Consider the following 23,098-nt stretch of genomic DNA (forward strand, 5'->3'; position numbering starts at 1 on the left):
TTATGGGCTTGTTCACGCTAAGTGCATTGATCTGCATTAATTGCATTAATTAACACACGCTCAGTTCAAGAACTCAGTGAAAACCATAGTTATCTTTGTGCCCTGTCCACACAAGTGCATTGGTGTGCATTGTGGTGTGTTGCGTTGTGCACAACAGCATATAACAATGTGCATAGGGTTAACAAGAATGTGAAAATGCAAAAGTGGAGCTCCAGGCTCCTTCAGAAAAAAAAAAAGTCAGCAGCTACAAATACTGTAGCTAATGACTTTTAATATAAGGACACTTACCTGTCCAGGGATCCTGCGATGTCCTCCCCCGAGATGATTCTTCAATTAGCTTTGGGTGCAGGCGGCAGCATTCGTAGTAAGCGAAGCCTTGCGGCTTCACAGCCTGTTTCCTACTGCACACGCCTCAAGCTGCACTGCCCCTTGTGAATGGTCCCATAGTCTTCTTGGGACCTGTGATCCAAACAAAAACTCACTGCTCCAGGTGAGCCAGGAAGCCTAATGATATCACAGGTGCCTGCTTCAGCTCGCCTCCGCATACGATCAACGCTGAAGAAATGGCTGCACTCCAAGATCCATCAAAATTCTTTTTTTTTACAGTACAAATGGTAGACGCATTTCACACACCAACAGGTGCGCTTATTCATTACCTAATAAGGTAAGGTAACGAATACGCGCACCTGTTAGTGTGTGAAACGCGTCTACTATTTGTACTGTCTGTAACACTTGGGATGTTCGTTATTAATTAAGAATTTTGATGGATCTTGGATTGCAGCCATTTCTTCAGCGTTTGGACCTGTGATGTGAACTTCTGTCTCAGTTTGACGCGACAATCGCAGTCGAAAGTGGGAGCGGGTACCTGTCAAAAACTAGGTACCTGCTCCACCCTTCCTCCCAAAAAGTGCCAAATGTGGCAGTGGAGGGTGCAAAAAAGCGGCACTTCCCTTTTTGGGTGCTGCTCTGCTTTAAGTAAACCTAAAAAAACAAAAACAAAAAAAAAGCACGCTTTATGTGGACCATAACGTGCATCCTGTGGTGCAATTGGGCCCTTTTCATAAAAGGAGTCGTCATACCCAGATAGAATAGCCTCTGAAACTAACTCCTATACCTTATCTACTCTTTAGTAGATAAATAAAATCTAAATGGGACTATATTCAGCCAGCAAAGAAGTTCCCCTAAATATATACAGCAAGAAAATTTTGTGGCACTCACCACTTCGGAGGGAGGTGTAGACCCAATATATTTCTCAATCACAAACGTGGGTCTCAGCACTCCTAGTCACTAGTTGCTCCATAAAAAATATATCTAGGGCACTCATGTCATACACCATAAAAATATAGCTATATATAGAAAGATATTATTTTATTTTTTTATGGATGGTAATTCCCCTAAATATTGATTAGTTTATAATAGTTATTCATACTTGGCAAATGTCACTAAAATCTGCTAATGCTAGCCAGGACCTGCCAATTTGAGCAATGTTCTAATAAAAGTTCCAAAGTACACCAATTAGCAGGTGCTAACCACCATTGCCAGGGGCACAGCCAGCCCATCACTCCATCTCTTGCATGAGCATCACATGGGTAAAAAAAAAGAAAAACCACAAAAAATCTCTGCAATTTTCAAGTAGAAATATAGGCAAAACCTTTTTTTTATCATTTTGGATACAGTAAGGAGGGGTTATAACCTCTGTCAGATTTTTTTTTCACCATTTGTCTCCCATTGTGGAGATTTCCCTTCACTTCCTGCCCCATAGCCAAACAGGAAGCAAGAGAAAATCCCTGCAAAGTAGGGGAGTTCCTTAGGGAGCCCCAGCTCACCAGAACTAGTGTCCCCATTGGAAGGTTTTCCCTCTATAACTTTTGTGGGGACAACCCAACATTTGGGATTTTCTTTCACTTTCAATGATAATGGTAAGCAGGACAAATAAAAAAAGGCTAATCTCCCTAACAGGGGTACAGACAGCAATAAAAATGAACAATCTTTCTAATCCCTCTCCCCTCTGTTTTGCCTTTAGTTCTACTTTAAGACTGGTAAGACAGAAAAACTAGACAAGAGAAATGAATACATTTTATAATAGGGTTTGAATGAGAAAGTCTCCCTGTTCCAGAATGGGCAAGATTGGGCATATACACATGTTCCTAACATTTCTTTATATATTAGGCTACCTAACCCTGCACCCAAAACTAAATAAAAACTTTTGAATTGTGAACACAGAATACTTTACTGTAATGTATATAAAATACATACCTCAAGTTCATTTTCATCAAAAATCTTTATCAAATCAATAGGAATGAGTTCAGTAAATCCCTAAAAAAACAAAAAACAAAACAAACAAACAATTATTGTAAGTCTAAATCAAGTGTAAAATGGAAATTTCAGCGCAGATCGCAGAAAAGTCAAATATACTACTTCTTTAGAGAACCAATCATATTGTCTCTCTCAGCTACGTACCATGAAGCAGATTTCATACATGTACCTAATTGGATGGTATAGCCACATTAGTAGGACCAGAGCATAAGTGACTCCCCATTACCTTTATTAAAAAATTACAATCATTTTGCAGAAAATATCAAAATTCTCTCAGTGGTCATAAAAAATCCTACTGAACAAACATCAAATAAAAATACAAGGGCTGCCACTGCTGGCAACTTCCTGAAAAGTGAAAAATTATTTAAAACCTCGCGCCAAAATGTCTAATTTGTGATACAATCAAGTGGTATTAATAATTACGTTAGTGCTAATCTAAACCATAAAGCAAAAAGATAGTGGCAGCTGCTGACCCTGGTGCTAGACAAACCTTCTAGATAAATGTGAAAAAAAATGTGTAATGAGGGGCGCTGAAAATTGAACACTAATAATACCTAGCTGTAGAAACTATGGCTAGGTATGCGTGCAAAAAAAATAATATATAATCACCAAACGCATCTACACAAAAAAATCCAACGTGAAAATAGTGCTATTAAACATAAAAGTCCAATTATAAATAAAGTCAGAAAAAATGCAGAAAGGTACATAAAATCGGTGCAATCCTGAAAATTTTTATATATAAAATGTCCTCTGTGTTGATTCCAATCCGAGGTGTTTGTGATCATGCGCAGAAATTACTTCCACTGTGCAGATGAAACCACCTTCACCAACTGTAACTCACACCCAAATGTGCTCAAAGTATGGATGTCTCCTTACCAGCATTTGTTGACCTTAATGGTTAGAAAAAGGTCAAATGCGCTTTCTGCAAGTGTTACTTGCTGTCTCAACCAAGCATTGTCCCATGCAGAGTTTATGCACCTCCTCTCCACCAGTATATGCCAGCCGGGGTATTTATGCAAAGAAATCAGGCAGCAACATAGTGTAATCCCATTTTTGCACGCATACTTATGCCTCATACACACGATCAAACAATCCGGTGGAAAAGTCCGGCGGACAATCCGCCCGTGTGTAGGCTCCGGTGGACTTTTTTTTACCCAAAAGTCCGGCAGACTAAGAAAGTAGTTTTGCTCTCCAATCTGTCCACCGGACTCGCATTTCGGCGGACAGTAGGGTCGCGTGTGTGCCAGTCCGCCGGACTTTTGAAATGAACGGACTTTTCCCGCCCGGAGAAAAGTCCGCTCATTTTGAGTGCGTCTCCAGGTAGCCGGGGCCAGCGAAGGAGGTGACGCTGGCCCGTCACCTGGTATGGAATTTAAGGGGAATCCCTACACTGAAAAAATCGGCGTGGGGGTCCCCCCCAGGTCCATATCACACCCTTATCCGAGCGCACTACCCGGCCGGCCAGGAAAGGGGGTGGGGACGAGCGAGCACCCCCCCCCCGAGCCGTACCAGGCCGCGTGCCCTTAAGATGGTGGGTGCCTTGGGGAAGGGGGGGCCGTGCGCCCCCCCCCCCAAGCCAAAGCATCTTGTCCCTATGTTGATGAGGACAAGGGCATCTTCCCGACAACCCTGGCCGTTGGTTGTTTATCGGTTGTTTAATAAGGGGGCCCCCAGATCCCGGCCCCCCACCCTATGTGAATGAGTATGGGCTACAATGTACCCCTACCCATTCACCTGTGAAAAAAAGTAAAAATAAAAAAAAACACAACACACAAGGGTTAAAATAGTTTATTGTACAGCTCCGGGGGTCTTCTTCCATCTTCGGGGGTCTTCTCGTCAGACTCCTCCGCTATCTTCTGCTCTTTTGCTAGCTCTTTCACTAGTGGAGGAGCCCGGCTTTCTTCTTCTTCAAAGACCCCCGGAGCTGTGCAATAAACTATTTTAACCCTTGTGTGTTGTGTTTTTTTTAACTTTAACTTTTTTTCACAGGTGAATGGGTAGGGGTACATTGTACCCCATACTCATTGACATAGGGTGGGGGGCGGGGATCCGGGGGCCCCCTTATAAAAGGGGGCTGCCAGATTCCGATAAGCTCCCCGCCCGCAGACCCTGACAACCAATGGCCAGGGTTGTCGGGAAGAGGCCCTTGTCCTCATCAAGATGGGGACAAGGTGCTTTGGGGTGGGGGGGCGCGTGGCCCCCCCTTCCCCAAGGCACCACCCCATGTTAAGGGCACACGGCCTGGTATGGCTCAGGAGGGGGGGGGCGCTCGCTCATCCCCACCCCCTTTCCTGGCCGGCCAGGTAGCGTGCTCAGATAAGGGTCTGATATGGACCTAGGGGTGGACCCCCACGCTGATTTTTCGGCATAGGGATTCCCCTTTAAGTCCATACCAGGTGACGGGGACAGTGACGCCTCCTTCGCTGGCCCCGGCTACCTGGAGACGCGCTCAAAATGAGCGGACTTTCCTCCGCGTGTGTGGGCGAGTCCGTTCATTTCAAAAGTACGGCGGATAGTCCGGCGGACTTAGTACGCCGTATTAGTCCACCACAAAAGTACCGTGTGTGGGCAGGTAGCTCGTACGGAAAGTCCGGCGGAAAGTCTGCCAGACTAAGTCCGCCGGATAGTCTTCTACGTGTGTACGCGGCATTAGCCATAGTTTCTATGGCTAGGTATTATTAGTGTTCAATTTTCAGCGCCCCTCATTACACATCTTTTCCACAACTTCCTGATAAAAAGTAGTGCGACGGAACCGCTTGGGCCCCCCCCCCCCCCCCCGACTTGGTGCTTCCATATACCAAACGGCGCCTTCTGCCCTCCAAACCGTTCCGAGCAGATCGAGAGCCAACACCAGCCCTTTTTACCCCAAACATCGTACACAGACGTGATGTGAGGTAAAAACCAAAGGAAAATACTTTTATTGAAACTCAGACACATACTTTATACCCCACAGAAGGACATCCCCCCTCCTGATCCTATTACCCTAACAAGCACCATTTTATTAACAAGCTCAATAAATAACATATAATAACAATGTAAACAGTATAAAATGAACCCACAAGGTCCTAGTAGGCATCAAGAAAATAAATTACCAGCGTCCAACTTAAATTAGGCCTCCAGCCGCACCACCACCGAATCGGTGGAGACAACAAATGGCAGATAACACCATCCAAACAACTGGGAGCCATACCCCAGATGTACCAATCGCACAAGTCTCTGCCAACGTATTTTCTTACAAACTAATAGGACTCCTAGTTCCAAACCCCTTTAACCCCCGTCATGCCGGCCCTCCGTTTTCCTTTTTTTTTACTCTGGACCTCTCTGAATTCCTTATTAATATTATAATTATTACATAGGATTTAAATATCAGTCTGGCCACAGCTTTTCAAAATAAAGGGAGACAGTTCAGCTACAATACAATTCAAGACAAGATACACAACAGGTAATAACAGTGTGAGAATGAGTTGATGGAGAAAGTAAAAGTTCAGTTGTTAGAGATGGAATAGACTTCCCTGAAAAGATTTTTTAGGGACTACCTAAAAACAGAGTAGGAGATAGCCAGACAGACTGGGGTAGGGAGTTCCAAAGGCAGAAGCACTGGAGAAGTCTTGGATGTGAGCATGGGAGGAGGCAACAAGGGAAGTAAAGAGTAGGAGCAGTGGCGTCACTAGGGTTGGTGTCATCCAGTGCTGAAAAAATTGGTGTCATGCCCCCCCCACCAACTATAGTTCCCCCTCAGTACAGACCCCCCCATCCACAAACTACAGACCCCCCCACTAAGTACAGACCCCCTCCCTAAGTGCAGACCCCCATCAGTATTGACACCCTCCCTCAATGTAGACCCCCAATCAGCATAGAATCCCCCCATCAGTATAAACCCCCTTAGCGCAGATCCCACATCAGTATAGAATCCCCACTCTTACTGAAGACCCCCCCATCAGTATAGAGTCCCCTCTCAGTGCAGAACCCCCATCAGTAGAGAATATCCCCCTTAGTGAAGACCCACCCCATCAGTATCGAATCCCCCCCCCATCAGTATCAAATTCCCCCCTCTTAGTGCAGACCCCCATCAGTATAGACCCCCCCTTAGTGCAGACCCCCCTTCTGTATAGAAGCCCCCCTTAGTGCAGACCCCTCCATCAGTATAGAATCTCCCCTCTTAGTGCAGACCCCGCATCAGTATAGAATCCCCCCTCAGTGAACATCCCCATCAGTATAGAATCCCTCCCTCAGTGCAGACCCCCCCATCAGTATAGAATCCCCCCCCAGTGCAGACCCCCCTCAGTATTGAATTCCCCTTATTGCAAACCCCCGATCGGAATCAAATCCCCCCCTCTTAGTGTAGACCCTCCATAAGTATAGAATCCCCTTAGTGCAGACCCCCATCAGTATATAATCCCCCATCAGTTTAGAACCCCCCTTAGGTCAGACCCCCCATCAGTGTAGAACCCCCTCTTCCCTCCCACAGTGCCCCCCCTGCACATGTCCATCTACATATAAGGTAGTTAAGTGTATGGACCTCAGAACAGCACAGACGGATACACACAGCGATGTGTGTCCCTCGGGCTCCTCCTCCTCCTGTGTGGATGTAAACAGAGAGGAGGTGGCAGCTTCAGTCCACTCAGCTGAGGGACATAGCGCGAGACACGAGAAGTGCAGATCAGGGCAGAGGGCGGTGTTAGCGTTGCCGCTATCTGTGGGTGTCACCCAGGTGAGGCGCCCCCCCCCCCCCTGCGCGACGCTACTGAGTAGGTCTTGGAAGAAGCAACAGGCTGGTTTGGTGATGTTTTGAGATGAGGTTGGTGATGTAGCGGGGCCAGAGTTCTGGATGGCTGTAACTTGTTAGTATTTTACATTTTAGCAGAAAGAGGTGGCAGACATTGAGCAGCTGGAATTGTGGATGAGTCTGGCAGCTGCATTCATGATAGACCAAGGTGGAGATAGCCTGTGCAGAGGTAAGCCGAAGAGGGAGTTGCAATAGTCAAGGTGAGAGATAAAACGGGATAAGCTCATTTTTGGAAAATCTGAGTTTACTAAAGTGGTATGACATCAATATTGATCTATCGGTTAGTCAATGGGTGATACGCAATGACTGTGAGCTGGGGAGTACAGAGACAGATATAGGTGGCTGAGTGGCGCCAGCATAGAGATGGTATTGGAAGCCATGAAAGGTTATCAAATGACAAAGGGGGGAGGTATATATAGAGAATAAAAGGAGTCCCAGGACAGAGCCTTTGGTGACCCCTATGGAAAAAGGAAGAGTAATGAGGGGAAAGAGTTGTAGGTGATGCCGAAGGAGAACTTGGATAGGTATATGAAAAAGGACCAAGAAAGAGCAGTCTTTTTTCAAGCCAAAGCGCACAACACACCGAAGCTGTTGAATCAGAGCAAAAAAAAATTAAAAATAATTTAAGTAGGAAAAATAGTCATAGTTATAGTCAAGTGAACCAAAGGAGGAGAACATACCTCTAAAAATGCATTCATCTGTTTCTGTACCCTGTTAACAAATCTCCACTGAATGACTAGGCTGGGGGAAAAAAAACAACAAAAAAAGAATTACAAATGCACCCAACGGAACATTAAACACTGTCTTATTACAATGCCTATTGTCGCTCTGGTATTATCAGCAAGGACATGCCTGACCTCCCCTCCCTTGGGGTGAATGGATAACATATTACCCAGCCCCACCTACATAATCCATAGAACCCATGCTTGGGTTTTCAATTAGAATGACATTGGGGTCACTTGTACAGGTTTAATGGGAATTATCTTTTTTATATCCTGGCTGATTCATTGTCAGTTTAAAGCGCTACACAGCAGAGACGCCTTTGTGTGGAATAGAAAAAAGGTGTATAGTGTGAAGATGACAAGTAAAAATAAAAGCGTGAATATGTAATTGCGGCAAATGGCACAGTTACAATTCAGTATCTGCAGGATTTTTTTCCTTTCAATGTCAAGTTGACTTAAGGGCTGTGGATATCTCTTTTCGTTGGGCAATGATATCGTAATAGAAATAGAAGATAGGCATTTGTAGCTTTCCATTTCCAGAATACAGACAGTTTCTCATCCAGTCTTGTGTCTATTTAATACTCTGTTTCTAGAAATATATGTGAAAGACATCAGATTAATATATATATATATATATATATATATATATATATATATATATATATATATATACATATATATATATATATATATATATATACATACACACACACACACACACACACATACTGTACATACATACTGTATACAAATGTTTCATCATTAATAAGGTTGAATAAAGACACTAGTCCATCCAGTTCAACCTGAGTGTCTACCCCTATCCCTGTACATTGCACACTCACATTGGTCCCTACCCTCAAGGAGCCCACAATCCAAGGTCCCCATTCATGTACTAGGGCCAATTTTGGAGAGAAGCCAAATAACCTACCTGCATGTCTTTGGAGTGGGCACAGCCATTTAGTCAACTTACATAGGTTGATCAGATTTCACACTGGTAGAGTAACTCTTCTTTTTCATTGCAGGTAAATAATGGATTCCAAGCAGAAGTAACTTGCCCTCAAGTTCTTGATGAAGGAAGGGTGCAGGCTGCAAACACTGATGGTCTCCCACTGTGTGGTTTGTCTTCAGTGCTGGTTTCCTTTTTTTTTTAAACTACATCCATCCGTGCACATTGCTCCTGTCAATTCATCTCTATAAACATTCTGTAGCCTTCTGTGGATGTTGGACATTCTGCACCCCTCCTTCATCAAGAACTCAATGATAGCACGTTGATTCTTGCCTGGAATCCATTATTTACTTGCAATGCAAAAAAAAAGAAGAAAAGGAGTTACTTTATAGTTAACAAAAAAGTTATGCTCACTTTTGGTATCGTATTATATATTTATATAAATATATATATATCTATATAACTAAATTAATTATATATATATACAATATGAAATTGATCCATGTGGGGCTTAGGAAGTAAGGGGAGCCTTGATTTTTTTCTAAGTCAAATAAAAAACCCACCTCCTCCTGGGTCTACAATCACCCCCTATAACTCAACTGAAAAACTAAAGTGTACTAAACCCCAAAATTAAAACAAAAATTCGAAATTTTATCTATTAATATACCTTTTATCTATTAATATCCCTGCATTCTTTTTCTTATGCTGGTTTAAATTTTTATATGAAAACTGTGTTTTAAAAGTTAGTCCAAGTCGTTTCTTGTAAGAAGGTGACTACACATAAGGTACAAACAGGAGCAGCATTGTCGCCCCTTAGCTGTGTGCTTCCACCATCCCACTCAGTCTCAACATCGGGGTCAGCACCCTACTGTTATTGACAGGATCACTGCCAAGCTCTGCTGCAACTGTCAGGGTCACTGCACAGCTCTGCTGTGAGAGGCATAGTTACTGCCCAGTACTGCTGTCATTGGCAGAGTCTTGGGACTTTTTGCCTTAATATGGGCCATGTCAGTAATATGTATTGGGACATCCAAGGACTGATATGCCCCAGACGCTGCAGCACACAGAAAATTTAAATCACTAAAAAAGTAAAATGCTTATAATAAAAAAAAAAATAAGGGCATGCTCTTCTGTATGCCCTGTCTTTTAATTAAAGCCCAACTCCGGGAAAATAATAAATTACCGGGATGTGCCTGCACGGCAAGGGTTATTTGCTTGTTTATGTCTAGGGAAAAAATAAAAAGAAATATACTTACCTGATCCTCTGCTCCTCCCTGCAGCTAGACTGGTCCCTGCAGCTTCTGCAGTGCTGAACTCTAGTGGTCTTCACATCATCAAGACCATAGAAGGGTATATAGCCCTGCTTTGGATGTAAAGGACACTGAGAGACAGTCCACCGCCAGATCATGTGGCTGTGCCTCCTGCCAGGGGAGCAGGGAACAGGTATAGTGCTGTGAAAGATAACAGCAAGTTCACCTCTGAATGGCTAAAAAAAACACAAAAGTAAGGTTTTGGAGTGGCCTAGTCGAAGTTCGGACTTCTGCGGCATGACCTTAGACCGTTCATGCTTGAAAACCCTCCAATGTGGCTGAATTTAAACAAATTCTGCAAAGAAACGTGGGTCAAAAGTAATGCAAAAGACTCATTGGCAGTTATCGCAAACACTTGATTGCAGTTGTTGCCGCCAAGGGTTATTAGGTTTAGGGGGCAATTACTTTTTCGCATATGGCCAGGCAGGTTTGGACAGTCTTTTTCACTTAATAAATGAAAACATAATTTAAAAACTTAATTTTGCATTTACTCAGGTTATCTTTGTGTAACAAAAATTGGTTTGATGATCTGAATAATTTAAGTTTGACAAATATGCAAAAAAATAAAAATAAATTAGGAAGGGGGCAAATACTTTTTCACAGCACTGTACGTAAAACTGTTTCTCCTCCCCCCAGAACAAAATGAGCTCCTAACCCTTGCAGTGCCGGCACAGCCCCACTACAAAGGCAGACTTTTTTTTGCCCAAAGTTGGGCCTTAAATATACTTAAAAACATAAGACTCCTGTGTAGACTCCTCTGCCATTCTAAATACAATACAGCTCAGCCATGACAGTAGGGATGTAACAGGACAGTTAAGCACACATCAATGAGGAATTGATATTGTTAAAATAAACAGGAACACATACTCAATATACTCCCTCTTGTTTTCATTTGTTACGACCATTTCTGATCCATTTGGTTTCAAGTCAACTTGGTAAGTCTGAAATATAAAAGAAAGGAGATCCATTCATGTTCTGAATATACATCTTCTTGAGGTGGAAGACAAAGATAATTGGGTAGGAAATACATCAGGTTTTTAAATATATAAATTGTCTCTTTTAGACTATAGGAGACAGTAGAAATACAGGTTATTGTAAGAAGGGACTAAAGCAATCAAGAAGCCCTCACACTGATGTGGGAGACATAGGCGGGGACCAGTGGGACATGGCCCTGGAATCAATTTCGGTGGTGTCAGTCTCGGCATCTCAAACTCTCACAATTGTTTATACTTCATAGGTCCTATCGTACACCTATACAACTATATGAATGGAGCAGAAGAAATTCTCCCTATTCCCTATATGTAGCATTCACAGGGGAGAGTTTATACACGTTTTTTTGGTGTAGGGGTTCCCCTTTAAATTCATACCAGGCGAGGGGGCTAGCAAGGTGTCAATCTCGCCGATGGAGGCAGTGACATTGACTTCCTTCGCTATTCCCGTCGTACCTCAAGTCACGTTCAAAATGAACGGACTTACTCCGTGTATGGGCAAGTCCGTTCATTTGGAAAGTACAGCAGATTGTCCGCCGGATAGTCTGATCATGTGTATGTGGCATTAGATGCATAACCAACAGTCTTTTAAAACTATCAATACTTCCCGCTGACACCACCAATTGTGGAAGGGAGTTCCACATGCTTGCCGACCTTGGCAGTTCAAGGTTAAACTGCTTCTCCTCCAATTTAATTGAGTGGTCCCGTATCTTCTTACACTCCCTGAGAATTACTTTTCTTCCTACGCTGGGATCACCATTAAGGTATTTGTATAGCGCTATCATATCTCCTCTCAAGCATCTCTTTTCCAGAGGGAATACGTTTAGTGCTTGAATTTGTTCCTCCAGTCCCCTTATTCATTTTGTTGTCCTTCTCTGGAGTGGACAGAATACTCCAGATGTGGTAGAACCAGAGTTGTATAAAGTGGTAGGATTATCGTTTTATCTCTGGAGTAAATTTTTAATGCACGCTAATGGTCTGCTAGCTTTGCTTGCTGCAGGCTTGACATTACATGTAGTTGCCCGCCCAATTATTATTATTAGTCAGGTCTTCTGGTAAAGTTTCTATACCCTGCTGTGAAGTTTTTGTCCTACTTTTTTTTTATGGTCAGAAAACACTGAGATTGAGCTATTTATGTCAACCTCTAAATAATTTATGAACAAGTTAAACAGAATTGGTCCCAGGACAGAGCCTTGAGGTAACCCACTCCCCACTTACCACTCCAGACCAGTCTGAGTACACGTTATGTATTACCACCCTTTGGATGCCTCCCTGTAATCAGTTCTCTATCCAAATACAAACCCAATGGTCCATGCCTACAGATTTTACTTTGTAATTGAAGCATCTATGGGGGGACTGTATCATTTTATTTTGCAAAAACAGATACACCACATCCACAGGCCTTTTTTTATCTAGATGGCAGCTCACTTCATCGTAGAATGTTAACAGATTTGTTTGGCAAGAATGACTTTGCGTAAAACCCATGCTGATTACTACTAATGATACTATTCTCATCTGCAAATTCTTGGATATAGTCCCTTATCCCTCTCCAATAGTTTACATACATACTGCTAGACTGACAGGCCTGTAGTTTCTGGGAACATATCTCCCTGGAGCAGCTCCAGGCACTTCCCCTCTTTCCAATATCCATATTTAAGGATGATGGTACCCACCCCTGACCCCATATCACTTTGAATGAGGCTTAACTTACTACCAGGTGCCAATGCCATCATATAGAAAGAAGTGTGGCTAAAATTACATATAAACACAATAAACACACAGTAATAAAAAACTAATAGGTTTTAGCCTTCACCTATCTACTAAACAGTAAGCTTTTTGCTGGCTGTGTTGTTCTAAGTCTAAGCCATGGTTTGCACAGAACAGGAAGTGAGTGGGAATCTCCCTAGTGGACCCGCCGAAAGCCGCAACTACTAAACAAGGTTCTAGCCCTTTCTCATTTTACCTAAACTAAAAAAAAAAAAAAAAAAAAAAAAATCAGACTGATACAACAAAAATTGTATGTGCAGTCTGCAAAAAAACATATAAAGCAACCTTAACAGAAATTAACTACACATTCTACAATCTACAGTTGGGAACATGTTAATGAAAACTAGAGCAGAGAAGGAATAAACATGATTGGCTGCTGTGGGCATTACCAGTGTTTCTGCTTTTCTGAAATTCCCAGAAGAAAGATCAATTCACATTCTCTGCTGCACTGAATGACATAAAAGCAACAATGCATATGTAAATGTATATTTATATATGTACATACCTGGCCAAAATTCTCTTCATCTATACAGAACCTGAGATCCAGCTCAGTTGGGTCATTTTCTAATATCCATTTTAAAGAATTATAGTATTCGCTATCCTAGGGTGTAAGATAAGATAACATCATGTCAGAGATTTCCAGTAATGTCATTTAATAAAACATAAGTACATTTGGAAGATCACTTAGAACGATATTACCTGCACCTGATAAACAAAACAGCACCAACAATGTAGTGGATTTAGGGTACATGGGGGCTTATACACGCCTGTGCTCATTGACATCTGGCTGTGATTAATCAGCCAGGATAGACCTTCAACACATGGCCTTAAAGTGGAAGTAAACTCCCCTATCGTTTTTAGCCAAGGAAGCTGCCATCTTTGCCTCCGTTTAATCTTCAACTGCTATGGTGCTGCACATGTGATTCGTTATGACACCAGTCATTGGATGGTTTGATAGTTTGGCTAAGAGCACAGCCAATGTGCATTTAGCATTCCCGGCATGGCTTTTTTTTTTAACTGTTTAAATCCATGGGTTTACTTCCACTTTAAGAGCTTGTTGAACCTACAGCATACACAGTAGTGTGAACGTTGAGGATTGCAGAGCAAGGCGCATGTTCTACAAGTATGTATTCTACTAGAATTTGCAAGAACGTCACACTCCTCACACTACCCATAGGTTCACTAAACTTTACCCAGCAAGGGCAAAGTTTGCTTTTGCTGCATTCTGATTGCAGTCTTTTTGTTTTAGCAGCAAGAGGCAAGAACAATAGAAAAAAAAGAAAGTATTTAAAAGACAGAAAAGCAATAGATGTCTCCTTTTCGGCAGGAGGTCTCTGCAGGAAAACTCTAATGCCACGTATACACGATCGGAATTCTCGTTGGAAAAAGCTGTCTTGCCTACACACAGCCACGCCAAATTCCAATCGTTTATAACGCGGTGACGTACAACACGTACGACAGGACTAGAAAAAGAAAGTTCAATAGCCAGTAGTCAATAGTTTCTGTCTTGTACTTGAATCTGAGCATGCGTGATTTGTCAGGAAAATTGAGAACATGCTATAAATTTTTTGCTGGTGGAAATTCGGACAGCTAAATTCCGATGGAGCATACACACGGTTGCATTTTCCAATGAAAAGCTCTCAGCTGTGTTTTTCTGGCCAGAATTCCGATCCTGTGTACGCAGCATATGAGAGTACTGGGGAGGGAAAGAAAGGAAGTGACGTATCAGCTGACAAGCGATTAACATTGTCAGCAACTGGACCTCGATCCCATGTGTTGATTGCACAGTTGTAGCTAGTTTATGCATTTGTTATTTGCTGTTTTTACAGAAATAAATCTATATGCAATCCATATGTGAAGCAAAACCAAATGATTGATTGACAAGTATGTAAAAGGATTGGTAATGATGATGATTTAGACCAGAGGTCTCCAAACTTTCTAAACAAAGTGCCAGTTTACTGTCCTTCAGACATGGGGGGGGGGGGGGGGGCTGAACTGTGGCCAGTGGGAGTAGAAAATGTCCTGCCATCAGTGGGAGTGAACAATGCCCTATTTTTGTTATCCCATAGCTGGTGTCAGTGGGTGGAATAGTGCCCCATCATTGGTGTCAGTGGGTGGAATAGTGCCCCATCATTGGCATCAGTGGGTGGAATAGTGCCCCATCATTGGCATCAGTGAGAGGAATAGTGCCCCATCATTGGCGTCAGTGGGTGGAATAGTGCCCCATCATTGGCGTCAGTGGGTGGAATAGTGCCCCATCATTGGCGTCAGTGGGTGGAATAGTGCCCCATCATTGGCGTCAGTGGGTGGAATAGTGCCCCATCATTGGCGTCAGTGGGTGGAATAGTGCCCCATCATTGGCGTCAGTGGGTGGAATAGTGCCCCATCATTGGCGTCAGTGGGTGGAATAGTGCCCCATCATTGGCGTCAGTGGGTGGAATAGTGCCCCATCATTGGCGTCAGTGGGTGGAATAGTGCCCCATCATTGGCGTCAGTGGGTGGAATAGTGCCCCATCATTGGCGTCAGTGAGAGGAATACTGTCCCATCATTGGCGTCAGTGAGAGGAATAGTGCCCCATCATTGGCGTCAGTGGGTGGAATAGTGCCCCATCATTGGTGTCAGTGGGTGAAATAGTGCCCCATCATTGGTTTCAGTGGGTGGAATAGTGCCCCATCATTGGCGTCAGTGAGAGGAATAGTGCCCTATCATTAGCGTCAGTGAGAGGAATAGTGCCCCATCATTGGTATTAGTGAGAGGAGTTGTGCCCTATCTTTGGTGTCAGTGGGAGAAATAGTGAAATATCTTTGGTGTCAGTGGAAGGAGTAGTATTACATCATTGATGTCAATGGGAGGAATAGTGCCCCATCATTGGTGTCAATGGGAGGAATTATGTCTCATTGGGAGGAATAGTGCCCCAAGGACTGGATAAACGCAGGCAAAGGGTCACATTTGTCCCCTGGGTCACAGTTTGGAGATCCCTGATTTAGACAGTTTGGTAATAGGGGTATGGGGATGTACTGGGCAATCCATTGGGGGTCTGTATTTGTAAAAAGAACTCCGGCTCCAAGGAATAGGCCTAGCAATGTTTATGTACATCTTATTAAGCCAGGTTGAAGAGAATTCAGAAACTTACCACAGACTCCATGTCCTTCAGCGTTATTTGCTTCCCCAGCATCATTTTGTAGAAAGGCCGAATAAAAAAGCCTGCAAGAAACCAATAAACACCATTGTCACAGAGCAAACCCCACTGACAATGAACATGGCACAATTTGGGAGGTTTCCTTGAGTCCTGACAATGAATATCACTAATAAGATGCCACTTCTGAGCCCAATTAAAGGCAAAAATGGAAAGCGCCAGGAAATCAGATAGATAAAAGTAATAGGAGACACGGCACTCTCGCCCCATAATGTACAGCAGCTTCCATTACAGTAATGAGATCATCCAAACACTGATTAGCTTTGTGTTCCTGCTGTCTGTCCACATCACATTTCCCAGCAGTGCCGCCAGGCTGGGAACATGGCACTGCTCTGCACGCTCTTATATCGTATAATGAACTCTGCTGTGATCGCCATAAACTACTGCTTAAATCTGCTGGGCACATAATAGGCTGGAATCATGGAGAATGTGACGACAGCACGGCTCAGGGTTATTCCCATTTATACGAAGGAGCTGGTATTAAGATACCGACACGTTTGGGAATAAATAATGTGTGTTTTGAAGATATTTTAGCTAACATACCCAAGCAAATGAAGCAAATATAGCCTGTCATCATTTTCCATTCTCCTGCTGTCCCCTTAGAGAAGGCGTCAGCAACCTTTTTTACACTTAAGGGCCAGATTCAATGTATGTGAATGCATGTAGGGTCACATTCACCTGCTAATAAATGAAGATAACATTACACAGCCCCTGCACCTGTGGCCCCTTTTACATTACACAGCCCCTGCACCTCTGGCCCCTTTTACATTACACAGCCCCTGCACCTCTGGCCCCCTTTACATTACACAGCCCCCACACCTCTGGCCCCCTTTACATTACCCAGCCCCCGCACCTCTGGCCCCCTTTACATTACTCAGCCCCCCTTTACATTACTCAGCCCCCCTTTACATTACTCAGCCTCCCTTTACATTACTCAGCCTCCCTTTACATTACTCAGCCTCCCTTTACATAACCCATCCCCCTGCACTTCTGGACCCCTTTACATTACCCATCCCCCTGCACTTCTGGACCCCTTTACATTACACAGCCTCCCGCATATTACAGAACCCTCTTGCATATTACACAGCTGTGTACGCATGGAGGAATGGGGCGCTTAAAAAAAAAAAAAAAAAAAAGATAATTTTTTTTGCTGTCCGGAGGAACGTAAACATCCCTTGTGACAGTACTAAGCATGTGACAGGTACCCTTTATGAAAGGATCGGGGGTCTATAAGCCCCAATTCCCTCCTTTGCACTTAAAAACCAAAACAGTTTAGTTGTTTTGAATACTGTCATGTATTGGGGCTATATCCCAAAGCCATAATTCAACAGTCCAATGGTCAAACTTTCATTATTGGCCTGCAGAATATGACTGCGGGCTTGCTTTAATATGCCAACTTGGACAGAGGTCCGGACCCAGTATGTATTCTTGTCTTGAGACCCATAGGCTCTACAGGGCATCATACGGTTGCTCCTAGTCAGCTTAGCTAGTTTGACCAGTATTTACTACCTGTGAGGTTTGATTTAAGCACCAGTGTTCATTTTCAAAAGCTGAAAACTCTATAATCAGAGAAGCAGCCAAGAGGCCCATGGTAACTCTGGAGAAGCTGCAGAGATCCAAAGCTCAGGTGGGAGAATCTGTCCACAGGACATTAGTCGTGCACTCCACAAACCAGGCCTTTATGGAAGACTGGCAAGAAGACAGACATTGTTGAAAGAAAGCCATAAGAAGTCCGGTTTGCAGTTTGCGAGAAGCCGTGTGGGGGACACAGCAAACATGTGGAAGAAGTTGCTTTGGTCAGATGAGACAAAAACTGAACTATTTGGAATAAAAGCGAAATGCTATGGGTGGGGGAAAACTAACACTGCACATCACCCTGAACATACCATCCGCACCGTGAAACATGGTGGTGGCAGCATCATGTTGTGGGGAAGTTTTTCTTTAGCAGGGAAAGGGAAGCTGGTCAGAGTTGATGGGAAAATGGATAGAGCCAAATACAGGGCAATCGTAGAAGAAAACCTATTAGAGTCTGGCAGAAGACTTGAGACTGGGGTGAGGGTTCATCTACCAGCAGGGCAACGACCCTAAACATACAGCCAGAGCTACAATGGAATGGTTTAGATCAAAGCATATTCATGTGTTAGAGTCAGGGCCAGACTTACCATTGGGCTCGACTAGGCTCAAGCCCATGGACCCCGCCGAGATACATAGTCACGCCCAGTCCGGCCCTATGATGCTCATAACACAGGGACTGGGCGTGACTGTGAGCCGAGCCGAGTACACTCGGCTACTTGCGGCTCCACTCTGGACTGCGAGAGGACCCGAGAGCCACCGAAATAAACAGGACTCTGTATCTTGGTGGCACCATTTTTAAACTTCAAGACTGCAATGACAAGGCTGTAAATGACAAGGCTACACTGACAAGGCTGCAGATGGACACTGATGAGGCTGCATTGATGGGCATTTAAATGTAAAGTTTTTCTTTAAAATTCCCTCCTAAACTTGGGGTGCGTGTTATACGCAGGCGCATATTATAAGCCGATAAATACAGTAATGTATAGAAGGTAGGGTCTGAAAGTGATTCAAGCCCAGGGGCCCCCACCACCGTAAGTCCTGCCCTGGTAAGAATGGCTCAGTCAAAGTCCAGACCTAAATCCATTTGAGAATCTGTGGCAAGACTTGAAAATTGCTGTTCACAGACACTCTCCATCCAATCTGACAGAGCTTGAGCTATTTTGCAAAAAAGAATGGGCAAAAATGTCCCTCTCTAGATGTGCAAAGCTGGTCGAGACATCCCCAAAAAGACTTGCAGCTGTAATTTCAGTGAAAGGGGGTTCTACAAAGTATTGACTCAGGGGGGCTGAATACACACTTTTCACATATTTATTTGTAAAAACATTTGAAAACCATTTATTATTTTCCTTCCACTTCAGAATTATGTGCCACTTTGTGTCGGTCTAGCACATAAAATTCCAATAAAATACATTTACGTTTTTGGTTGTAACATGACAAAACTTTCAAGGGGTATGAATACATTTCAAGGCACTGTATATGTACAGCTAGATACTCCTGAACCGGGTTTCTGCTGGTTACATGGGTCACTGTCAAGATTATAGTTGGGCCTTCATTAGAGAAGGATACTACTCACCATCTAATAATTTCCCGTGGAATACTGCAAGGCCGGCAATTCGACCAATGAATGTGAAATATGAGAGATGATCTTCATTGCACAAACCAGAGTTTGGATTTATTTGGAGGGTGTAATTGTCCCTGTGACAAAGATAAGAAGGTTTATGTCTGACATGTAGAGTGAATCAACATAATTTAGCAGATCATATGACAATCCAGCCATGATTTAACTGTAACAGGCTCCCGTCAATGGCAGGGGACCTGTTTTTTCCCTGCTACAATTCCTTCTCACAGGCCTCGATTCCCGTTCCCCCTAGTTTGTGACTTGACAGTGAAAGTAGAAGCAGCATACTGATGAACTCATCTGTCAATCTGCTCCCTCCTCCTATCAGTAAGACTCTATTAGAACATGAAAACAGTAGCACAGCTGATCGGTTCCTCATTCTGCTACTCCCTCTCCCAGTTTGAGCACAGTTGTATAGGAGGTTACAAGAGGCTGGTCAAAAATCAAAATCTAGTACTTACACAGCTTGTATTTAAAAAATACATGTAATGAATACATAGCTAACTTTTTTTGCGTATTTTATACCTGCCTAGACTTCACCTTTATTTAATGAACCTAAATATAAGTCTTGCCCCCACCCCCCCCCCACCCCAACAAAGTATCCCTGACCTCACAAAGCTGCAGTGAAAGCCAATAACAACTCTGCTCCATAATGACCAAAAGTCTGGGTTTGAACACATGCAAATAGTTGCACTGGTTGACCTATGACATGCCCCCAAGGCACCTAAGTACCAGAGCTGTGGGCTACCATAATCTTGGTTATGAAACAACGAAACTAAGGCTGGCCATAGACCGTGCAAATTTCTTTCCTGCAACCATGGGTTGCTGTAAAGAAATTTGCATGATTCACTTATCAACTCACAATGCTGAAGGGAGATCGCTCATGCCAAGACATTGTATTCTCCTGGCGTGGAAAGCCGCCTCCGCTGGGAGAAGACAGTGATTATTGCTAGAGGCTATAGCTGCTTCTAACGATAATGCCAAGCAAAATCCAGCAGGCTGGTTGTACCAAACTTGATCGGTTGTGCAATCAGCCTGTCCATACATGGTTTGAAACTCAGCCAGTTCCTGCTGAACCAGCCGAGATTCAAATCCGTCTATGGCTGGCCTAATCAGCAGTCTATGGCATCATTCATAAGAACAAGCCATTCTGACTAGTCAATGACAAACTTTACCCAGGAACATTTCCAGCAACAAAGAGGAGGGGTCCATGGCAACTGGGACAGGCAGCAGAACATTGGAGGCAAGGCAAATATTTATATAGACATACCCCTAGCCTCAGAACAATTATGAAAAAGAAAAGAAACTTACGTGGCAGAATACTCAAACAGTCCATAATATGGATTAAACATCTCTTTGGACAAAAGGAAGAACCATTCTCTGGCCACGCCACCATAATCCAAGCCTTTCTCGGATTCAAACTCTATCCACAACCGTGCCTTCAAGACATCCGGCCTCTTCACCGACATGATCCGCCTGTACGATTCTTCAAAGATGTTGTTTCTGTGAAGCTTCATTTCAAATCTGTTTGGTATATCAGCCTGAGGAGAGAATCACTTTCTGTTATGATGATGACACATGAAGACACTGGGGTCTGTTACGAGAAGACCTAAAAAGCAGAACCTATTTGATATACTAGGTGTTTCAATGCTGTTATTCAGGCTTTATTAACACATTATTCAAATAAGGTTCGGCTTTAGATCCATTTTAAGAATGTTCACATAATACACAAACCACTAAAACGCACCCGATTTTAGAAGAAAACAACCTTTAGGTTTCAAGAAGAGGCCAACATTGAATGACGGCTCGATTGCATACCAGTAGTGTGTACTGGTCTACCACACCAATTTTTATTATAGAACTAGTTAAAATGTTACAAGAAAGGCTAACATGCCCCAACAGAGAAATATGAATTATCATACAAAAAATATATAATGAAATCAATACCAATGAATAAAGACAATACAATGGTATCAAATGATGTTGTCTGTACAGACAACGTTTCTCCACAAACCTGGCTTCTTCAGGACATGTGACAGACTTTAAGGTTACCTAAGACAATACAATGTTAGTAACACATTTGTATTTTTGCAAATTCTAACCATATGGTGAATCAAATGCTCCTACCAATATGGCCCAGGGATAGATAATCCAGCCCAAACGCATTGGAGCACTCAGCACCAAAAAAAAAAAACAGTAGTAGTAAAACAAGAACGCAATCCTAGATACAAAAATATATCATATCATTTTGCATATAAGCTATGTAGTGTGTACCTGGTAAAAAAGAGGATCTGACTCAGCCACTATCAACTTACTTTAACCAGATAAAAATATCGGATATCTCATTTGACCTTCCTGACAAAATGGGAGAGGGACTTGAACTGTACGTTTACTCCGAGCCAGACTCAAAACATTGTAGCATTGGCCCTGAAATCTACCATCTGTACGACCATACAGGAAACGAACTATAAAATCCTGACGAGATGGTACTTAACTCCTCAGGCTTTGCATTCTTTCTATCCGACCACCTCTGCGCTTTGTTGGAGATGCGGACTGGAACAGGGCACTTTGTTGCATGTGTTTTGGTCATGTTCGAAGTTGTCTCACTTTTGGTCCACTGTTAGGACCGTTATTCAAAAATTTACGGAGTATAATGTCCCCAATGACCCGGCCTTCTTCCTCCTGCACGTGAACGCCATGTCCACTAAAAAGTACAAAAAATCCATTCTATGTCCTCTGGTGAATGCCGCAAGAGCATGTATACCGCTCCACTGGAAAAGCCAGGCCCCTCCATCGGTGGCGTCCTGGGTTCGTAAGGTGGAGGAAATTAGTAGACTGGAGGACCTGGTGCTTACGGGGAGGCAACAGCAGGAAAGATTTAGGAAAACATGGGCACTCTGGCACCAATTTATCTTCTCGCCCGAAGGGGTATCTCTGAGGACCTTGTAATATGTTCGGCGATATATACTGCATGGGGGGTAGGGCAGTCCTGAATCAACCAGAAATCCCCCCCTCACCTCACCCCCCCCTCTCCTCCCCCCCCCCTCTCCTTCCCCCCCCCCTCACCTCACCCCCCTCTCCTTCCCCTCTCAGTCTTCCCCGTCAGTGTCCCTTCCCCTACCCTTAATGGTCTCTGCCTTGGTACTGGGTTTTTACCGGGGTATCGAGGTTCTGATGAGAGCCGGAGATGGGGGAACTGAAGGGATCTAGGCTCCCAAACACGCTTCGGCATTGGAGGTGTTATGGATGGGCCATGTACAATGTTTTTTATGATCCTGTCTCTCCCGTGAACTCGGCAATATGTTTGATGTATGTTTCCCTTTTCCTCCCTCCCCTTTTCTTTTGTATCCCACTTCTATGTTGTATTACATGTCCATGCCCATGTTGGGCATTGTTTGAAAATTAATAAAATTTATATTTGAAAAAAAAAATATCGGATATAGGGCAGCGGGTACAACAATAAAAGATTTATAAGAAAAAGGTATAGCAATCAGCGCAAAGGATGATGAACAATTAAAAGTAGTAAATGTAATGAATAAATGTATATGCTGACCTGTCAACCACTGTAAGTGATTTCACAACACCTCAAAAGAAATATGTATATATAAATCAATGTATCACAGCAAAATATAATATATTGAAAAGAAAATGCATAATGATTTATATAAATCATTATGAATGAATTATTTATTTTAATCATAAAGACTGGGGAGGAAAAGAGTGCATACCTCAGTCTGACATCTTAAGAGAAGGGGCTATATAACAACCAGATGTCACCAAATAAATTGAGAGGAATGTTGTACCTGCTGCCCTATATCCGATATTTTTAGCTGATTGAAGCTTAGATCTATAATCATAGAATATATCTTTCC

At 43.2% G+C, this 23,098-nt stretch overlaps 1 protein-coding gene across 25 annotated transcripts in view; it reads right to left on the reverse strand.

The window, feature by feature from the left end:
• The window catches only part of NEDD4L (NEDD4 like E3 ubiquitin protein ligase), a 585,723-nt gene that overhangs the window by 18,111 nt on the left and 544,514 nt on the right, over positions 1-23,098 (reverse strand). For all 25 annotated transcript variants that reach the window (XM_077462942.1, XM_077462949.1, XM_077462944.1 and 22 more), the window contains 7 exons: positions 20,538-20,767; positions 19,182-19,303; positions 15,971-16,041; positions 13,342-13,437; positions 10,948-11,021; positions 7,783-7,843; positions 2,257-2,316 (listed from right to left, as the gene is read on the reverse strand). In XM_077462942.1, coding sequence (XP_077319068.1) covers positions 2,257-2,316; positions 7,783-7,843; positions 10,948-11,021; positions 13,342-13,437; positions 15,971-16,041; positions 19,182-19,303; positions 20,538-20,767 — 714 coding nt within the window. The remainder of the gene's footprint in view (positions 1-2,256; positions 2,317-7,782; positions 7,844-10,947; positions 11,022-13,341; positions 13,438-15,970; positions 16,042-19,181; positions 19,304-20,537; positions 20,768-23,098) is intronic.

Source organism: Lithobates pipiens, unplaced genomic scaffold, assembly GCF_037356315.1.
Source record: "Lithobates pipiens isolate NorthernLeopardFrog02 unplaced genomic scaffold, aLitPip1_a1.2 Scaffold_3, whole genome shotgun sequence".
Classification (NCBI taxonomy): domain Eukaryota; kingdom Metazoa; phylum Chordata; class Amphibia; order Anura; family Ranidae; genus Lithobates; species Lithobates pipiens.